Genomic DNA, 7,694 nt, shown 5'->3' on the forward strand with positions numbered 1-7,694 from the left:
AGTCCCGAATAACCTTCCTTCAGGTCAGACTCCTATTAAATAGCCCCCTCTTGTGAAAGTAAAAAAGAGAAAGGCAAGAAGAAATATCTAAGTGGATGCTGATTTGATTTGTTACAAAATGAATAACATATAAATTTATCATATTGGCATATGTGTTACTGCCAGTTGCATTAAAATATATTGTTGGGGGTCAAGAATTTCTAAACCAAAAAATTATTCAGTTCCAAGAATGTTTAGCAATAAGTGAAATTACTCAACTTACTAAGCTTTTCTATCTTTACGCTGACTTTAACTGTAAAATTTTACCATCCCTCACAATAGCATAAATAAACATATAACTTACTTTACTGCAAATATTTTGTACACCTTCAATAAAATGGGTCAACTATGTCAACAAATTTCATTGCTTTGCTGATTTTATAAAAATAACAAAAATATGAAGCTTTTCACCTGAACACCCTTTTAGCATCCAAGTAGTTTTTTTTTTTAAAGATTTTATTTATTTATTTATTTGAGAGAGAGAGAGAGAGAGAGAGAGAAACAGCATGAGAGGGGATAGGGTCAGAGGGAGAAGCAGGCTCCCCACCAAGCCGGGAGCCCGATGCAGGACTCGATCCCAGGACTCCGGGATCATGACCTGAGCCGAAGGCAGTCGCTTAACCAACTGAGCCACCCAGGCACCCCCAAGTAGTTTTTTTAACCTTAAGTTCTCAAATGACTTTTTTTAATTTATAATACTGGGTGAATTCCTTTGTTAGTACACATTCTTAAGTGGTCACTGGTGATATGTATTATACTTATTGCAAAGTTTTCAATTCATTAAGTATTTGTCAAGTATACAGGAGGTTTTGGGGTGCCTGGGTGGCTCAGTTAATTAAGCATCTGCCTTTGGCTCAGGTCGTGATCTCAGTGCCCTGGGATCAAGCCCCACATTGGGCCCCTTGCTCAGTGGTGTCTCCTTCTCCCTCTTCCTCTGTCCCTCCCTGCCCCCACTCAGGCTTGATCTCTCCTTCTCTAATAAATAAATAAAATCTTTTTCTAAAAAAGTATACAGGAGGTTTTAACATGTACATTTAAAAAGATTCAGTTTGGAGCTAAAGAAGAAAAAAAAATGTGTGTAAGAACTATTTCCCCAGAATAAAGATGTCTACATCTATTTGGATATTTACTTTTAATATAGATTTTGTTTGACATATTTCCATTGACTTTAAATTTTTCAGAATATGCATATTCCAGAATAACCTCTAGAGAAGAAGCTCAGGTTCACTGATGACAGTATAATATATTGCCTACTGTATAATTATAAAACCTTATAGAAGTTTATACATTTCATTTAAATGACCTCAATTAACTTGGAGCTGGGAGATAAGTTTTAAAAGTTTTATCCAATGGTGAAATTTGACAAGTATCCATTTAAATTATGAATATGTTATTTTAGTATTCTTCTCACTTAATGATCTGGATTTAACCAGATGCTTAAAGAATTTTTCTTTTTTGTCCAAATATAGTTATTGTTGGGGTGTGAGCCTTTCATAGAAGAAAGATAAATCTTAATGTTTTGTTCTCTGCCTTAAAGCATTCTTTTTCTAGGTTTTTGTAAACCAATGTTTTGTTACCAATGTATTTGTTTACAGATGCACTGAGCAAGGCCGTAGAATTTCATCAGTCCCTAGATAAAACAAATCTATTTTGCTTTGATTCCACAAGTCACAGTAACTTGTCTAAGTGACTCTTTTGCAAAGACATCGTGAGGTTGACTGAGGAATCTCTCCCAATTTATGCTTCATCTCATCTTTCCTGCTGAATGAGCAAAGAGATTATGTTGAAGGTAGGATAGAACATAATGTCCCCATTTACCTCTGACTTGGTTTTGTAATGCCAAAAACTTTTTTAAAAAAATGAATTGGTGACTGACGTTGCGAGAAGAACAGTTCATTTATAGACATATTGTTAAATCAAAGGTATCCATCTGCTCTCTTTCTTCATATACATGAAGATAATATATATGTTTATGTTTGTGTATATATACAAGTATAATCAAAATTATCATGTTATTAATCTTTTAAACTAGGTAATACAATTTGTCAATATAAGAGAAGAAAGTTCCTTTCAGTGTTCAAATTAATAAAATATATCTGTATTTATACATACTTAAGACCTTTTAGAAGTCCTCACAAGTCTAATAGCAGTTGGTAGCATTGTCTTTTTTGAACACCTGAGAGTCTGTTCTTGCAAAGATGCTATGCACATCGATAAGTAAACTTGACAGCATACATAATGTAAAAGAAGCTGGACCTATAAATGATTTATTTCATTATGTTACAATCTGCACAGAGTACCTTAAAAGAAGAACTGTAGGGTTTGAATAAAAGATAAGAAGACGTTAGATCTTGAAATGGTTGTTTATGACCTTAACCCAAAAAAGAGCTAAGAATTGTATTTGTTAAGGTAAACAAACAAAAAATGTTTAGAAATTTGAGTTGAGAATATGATACTATTATGTCTAAATAAAGAATAAAAAGCAAAAACTTATGTCTCATAATCTTTCAAAAAAATTGAAAATAGGAAGGTAAATTGTGATTCTATCACATCAGCTTTATACGCCGTATTCTCGTTTCCCTCCCACGAAAATCCTGTTAAGGTTTTTTTTTTCATTCCCTCAGAACCTATATTCTCCAGTATAGAAATTTCCTTTAAACCAAGACTACTCCCTGCATGGTCTGAGAGCAATTCCAGTCCCTGCTTTTCTTGCCACCTGGTTTTTGAATGAGTAGGACTAAGAGGGCAGCTTGAAAAGAAAGAATCCACTAAGGAGAAAAGGCTCCCATCTGCACACTCTCTCCTTCTAGTGCTCTTCACTACTTGAATGAATACTTAACTAATACTGCCATCTGCCAGGCTCTGTCCAAACCCTCTCTGACTTATTAACATTTGCTCCTATGACACAGTTATTATCATTCCTAATTTATGCTGAAGGGACTGAAACAAAGATAGTGTAAGTACTTGCCCAAAAGTACACTTTATTACCTATTTGAGACTCCATTTATTTCAGTGCTCTGCCTCTCCCCTCCTCTTTTTATTTCTTTCTCCTACTTTTTTCTACTTCCTACCTAATTCTTTTTTCATCTTTTAATAAGCTTTGCCAGTAAAGCAGAGATTTTAGTCTTTGGGGGGCAGGGAGTCAAGGAGATAAGAGAATATGGGACACTGGTTATATACTGTGAAAAATATTTAGTGACAGCTCTAGGCACTTAGAGAAGAGCAACAGCAAAGATGAGCAGGAGGTACAGGTTTATGTGGCCTCAAGTTGGTCAATATCTGAACTTAATGACAGTCCAGATCGTACCTCAAATTATAGAAGAGAGAATTAGGTCAGCACTGGGGGGTCTTGCATCATGTTTATTTTATTAAAGAAAGAAAAAAATGGATGTTTTTAAAGCTTATTTAAGAACACAACTAGGGCTAGACACTGGGCATGGAGACTACTTTTTTTAAAAAAAGAACACAACTAGCACTTCTGTGCATGAAAAGAAAATATAAGCAAAAAAAAAAAAAAAAGTCAGTAGCTGTTACCATGCCTATAATCTTTCCAAATGTGAATAATTTTCCAGGGTCAGTATTGAATAGTGGTTGAAGCACCATTCTGCCTGAATTTCAGTCCTTCTAGCACCTCCTAACCCTGGGACCTGATGTAAGTAACTTAAATTTCCTGGCCTCAGTTTACTCTTTCATAAAATATGGATAATAATGTCTCTACCACAGGGTTGTGATGAAGATGAGATTTCATGTTAATTAGTAAATTTATAAAAAGGGCGTATGCAGTACACTATTGTCATTTTATAAAATATAGTTCATATTTAGAAAAAATATAGTTCATATGTTCAAAATATGAATTTCTATCTGCAATCTGGCACTATATCAGAATATTCTAATTTGACCAAAATTTTCATTATTATAAACATTTAGAGCTTTTATAATACTCTTTTACTGTTCTAAGTAATCACTATTTACTTTTACACCTTAATTTTTATCAAAGCCTTAATTTTCTTGTTCATCTATCAAAGGAATCCTAATTCAATTTTTTGCAGTGCACTAAAATATACAATAATTATGATAATTACATATAAGGTATTTAAGTGATATAAAACTGAAAATCCTGAAGCTCATTCATAACAATGGCTTGACTCAACACATACACTAAAGCACCACAGTTATAAATAATTTAAAGGATAAAAAACATAGTTCTAGAGAAGGATGTAAATGAAGTGGAGGATTTTTAAATTATTATCACTACCATTGCTTCGGTTATCATTATTCTAGTTTTGCTTTTGTTTGATTCCTGCCAGGAGCCAAGAAGTAGATGTGTGGTTCGATTTCAGCACCAGGACGCTTGAACAGCACCATTGTGAGTCTTCCTAACCACTCCGCGGTTCCTAGTTAAATTTATGCTTAAACTCTGGCACTTTTCACAGAGGGTCCTTTCAGCCAAAACCAGACAAATTATACAAAAACAGAGAGCAAAGTAATAAGAACATGTCCTGAATCAATGTATAATGGTTTCAGTGACTTTTTTTCTCCCTGGAATGAAAAGTAAATTACATACTGAAAACATGAATCTACATATTTAGACACTGAACACTGAAGTAGATAGGTAAATATATTTCTTCATCTTCAAATAAAATCATGATCTAAGAAGCATTGAGCATGAGAAGATTTTCTAACACTGCATAGCTTTTCATTTCTTAAAATGCATTTGAGGCAGATAATTAGATAAAATATTTTTATATACCTTGTTGGAATCCTGAAGTCTACATTATTTCCCAATTTGTAAGCCACTTGTAATGCAGTTGATCCTACTACCCTCTGAATAGCTCTTCTAGATGCTGCTTTATCTACCTGGAACTGAGAAATCAAGTCAAAGCCTACAGAAAGGGAACACAAAATAGAAAGTCTAAAATGAGATTGGTTATATTCTTTTCCACAACCTTCCCAAATAAAAGAATATATCAGGTAGGTTTATAGAAAGCATGGATTTTCAATATGATACAGGACTACTTGCCTGGTAAATCATCTTGACCAATCCTGACCTTTGGACAGAGTTCATTTCCACCATTAGAATTTGAATTAACAGGGAATCCTGCAAAAGAGATAGCATGTCATCCTACCCCAACCCCCACAAGGACCATCAAGATATATCAATAACAATAAGAGCTGAACAACTATTTAAAGGAGAATAATGTGCCAAATAGCTTGCTTATAGTGTATTTGGCTTTAACTCTATGACTCTATGAGTATAATTAATTCATCTTCAGCTTATCCTGGAAGAGAAACAAAGTGGGAAGTTTTAATAATTTGTACTGGGAAAATGTTACTTGGGAGAAGTTAGGAATTTGTTCCTTTTGGAACCAGAGCTGTACAATGTTCTGAATGGCAGAGTGTCAGACGCCTGTTTGGAAAACTTCTGGTGGCTTGGACTAGAAAATATTCCTTAAACACCACAAATTTTAGAATTCCTAAGAGAATCCAGAGCCAGCCTTGAGCCAGTTAATGGGACTTCTGGAGAGTGGAGTTCTCGGGAATCTTTGTTAAATAGAGGAGTTTGGGGGGGGACTTGGGATTCACTAATCCAAAATAAAATTTATAGGGTGCTTTTAATTTTACAAATTCTTTCCAAGAGATCAGAAAAAATGATCCCAGCTAGACTATTGCTAGCATCCTAGGATGGGTAAAAGTAATGAGAAAAGGAAAAGAATCATGAAAATGATTAAACCCTTAATTCAATGAGAAATCCTAGAATTAAATTGGGTGCTCCTTACACAGGTAGAAAGTTGCAGAAAGTTTTTAAGAAGGCTTCTTGTAACTGTCCAACGCCAGGACCCTGCTGAGACTCACCTGACAACAGAGACTTCCCAGACTTCAGAAAAAGCATTTTCCAGCTACAAGTTTTGGTTCAGCCATCCCAGTATATCAAAATACTCTTTATACCTCCACTGACCCCAGGTCATCCATCCATCGGTGCACCCACCTAATATTACCAATCATCATTGAACCAAGTAGGCACTGTGCAAGGCACTGGAGTACACAGCTTGGCTTTCCTGTCAATTGTGATCACACCCAAGACTTCTCTTCTATACCTAACACTGCCCACATAAAACCAGCCATGGAGTAAACCCATGGCTAAAGCAGGATTGAAGAGTGAGGCTGTGGAGGACTATGGATGTTTCACTCAGTCCTCACTCAGCCATAGCCCTGCCTGATCCTTTCTGGGAACAAGTGATATTTCAAAATCCAGTAATTGTGGTCTTACTTGGGCGACGCTTGACAGCAGCAGATGCCCAAGATCCCAGGAAACTGCATACAAAGAAGAAAACTGGAATTTTCCTAAAGAGGAGAAAAGAAAATAACTCAAATAGGAATCCCTCCAGATGGGGACTACTTAAATATTTTGAAATATGGTAAACACAATTAATGTAGGTGATCAAATCTCAGTATAGTTTATTTTTTTCCGTTTGACTTTGAAATCTTGAGAGATTTAATGAATTCTCACATTTCCAGCTCCTACACTAAAACAATCATGAGACTGCTGTTTGCTCTATCTCACTTTCTCCATATCTACCTATTTCACCATTTCTACATCTATTTCCCTGTCTATGTTTTCTTTCTTCTTAGTATTTCTCCTTCTTCACTTTAATAGCTCTCTCTTTCTTCTTTCTCTATCTCTCTCCTGTCTCTTATGCTTGTTCTCTTGTCTCACTCTCATCTGTCTCCCTGTCTTTCTCTGTATGGGTCTCTCTCTCTTTCTCCTCACCCCTCTCCCATCTCCCCTCACCTCCTCTCATCCTACCATCACTGCAGAAACACAGACCCTTGGTTGTAAGGGCCCCCAATCCAGTCTCCCCATCACTCTTTCCAATGTCAAGGCCTTACCAGAAGTTCTTCATTTTCCCAGCCGGTTTTCTTTTGTACCAACAGTCCTAGTGATGAAGGGATTGTAGGGGAGGGAGGTCAGTGCTCCCCCCAAGATCCCTTCACTGTCACCCCAGAACTAATGGGTTCTGGGCCCAGCCTTTGTTCCTCCTGCCCTTGTAAGGGCTTAAAGCAAAGGGAATGAACCAGAGGCATCTGGTGACACTTTAAACCACAGCAGAGGGAAGGGGTGGGGAGAGGCGGCCCTGTGAGCCCAGGCCTAGCCAGGGGTGTGTCCTCAAAGCTAACAAGGTTACACTGAAGGAGGGATTAGCAAGGGAAAGTTTGCTGAAAAGAAAAAAGTCAGGAGGTGGAGAAATTCACCAGAAAGATTCAAGCAAGCTGCTATAGGAATACAGTGGAAGCTTTTAGAACTGCTATAGGAATACAGTGAATGAATGCTTTTAGAGGACTGAAGTAAAGAGGGGCTCACTGGAAAGCAGAGATGTGGGAACTCATGGGTATCTTGGTGCACAGCCAACCTAGATTTGTATCTCCATTTGTTCTGAAGCATACTAGTTGTATGTTTTGGGGCAAGTTAGTTAATCTGTCTGTAACTCAGTTACCTTAGATGAAAAGTGGTTTGGTTTTTTTTTTTTTTTTTTTTTTAATTTGACAGAGAGAGACACAGCGAGAGAGGGAACACAAGCAGGGGGAGTGGGAGAGGGAGAAGCAGGCTTCCTGCGGAGCAGGGAGCCCGATGCAGGGCTCGATGCGGGGCTCGATGC

General features: G+C 36.8%; 1 protein-coding gene across 1 annotated transcript in view; it reads right to left on the minus strand.

Annotated features, from left to right (window-relative positions):
- COL9A1 (collagen type IX alpha 1 chain) overlaps positions 1-6,950 on the minus strand; it is an 86,718-nt gene extending 79,768 nt beyond the window's left edge. The window contains exons 1-4 of the mRNA XM_045867063.2: positions 6,928-6,950; positions 6,308-6,381; positions 5,060-5,137; positions 4,790-4,922 (exon numbers count right to left, since the gene is read on the minus strand). Of these exons, the coding sequence (XP_045723019.1) occupies positions 4,790-4,922; positions 5,060-5,137; positions 6,308-6,381; positions 6,928-6,941 (299 nt within the window). The 5' untranslated portion in view covers positions 6,942-6,950. The remainder of the gene's footprint in view (positions 1-4,789; positions 4,923-5,059; positions 5,138-6,307; positions 6,382-6,927) is intronic.
- Between the last annotated feature and the right edge of the window lie 744 nt (positions 6,951-7,694).

This window comes from Mirounga angustirostris, unplaced genomic scaffold, assembly GCF_029215605.1.
Source record: "Mirounga angustirostris isolate CCGP_5_RB_7025 unplaced genomic scaffold, mMirAng1.0.hap1 SCAF_8, whole genome shotgun sequence".
Lineage (NCBI taxonomy): Eukaryota > Metazoa > Chordata > Mammalia > Carnivora > Phocidae > Mirounga > Mirounga angustirostris.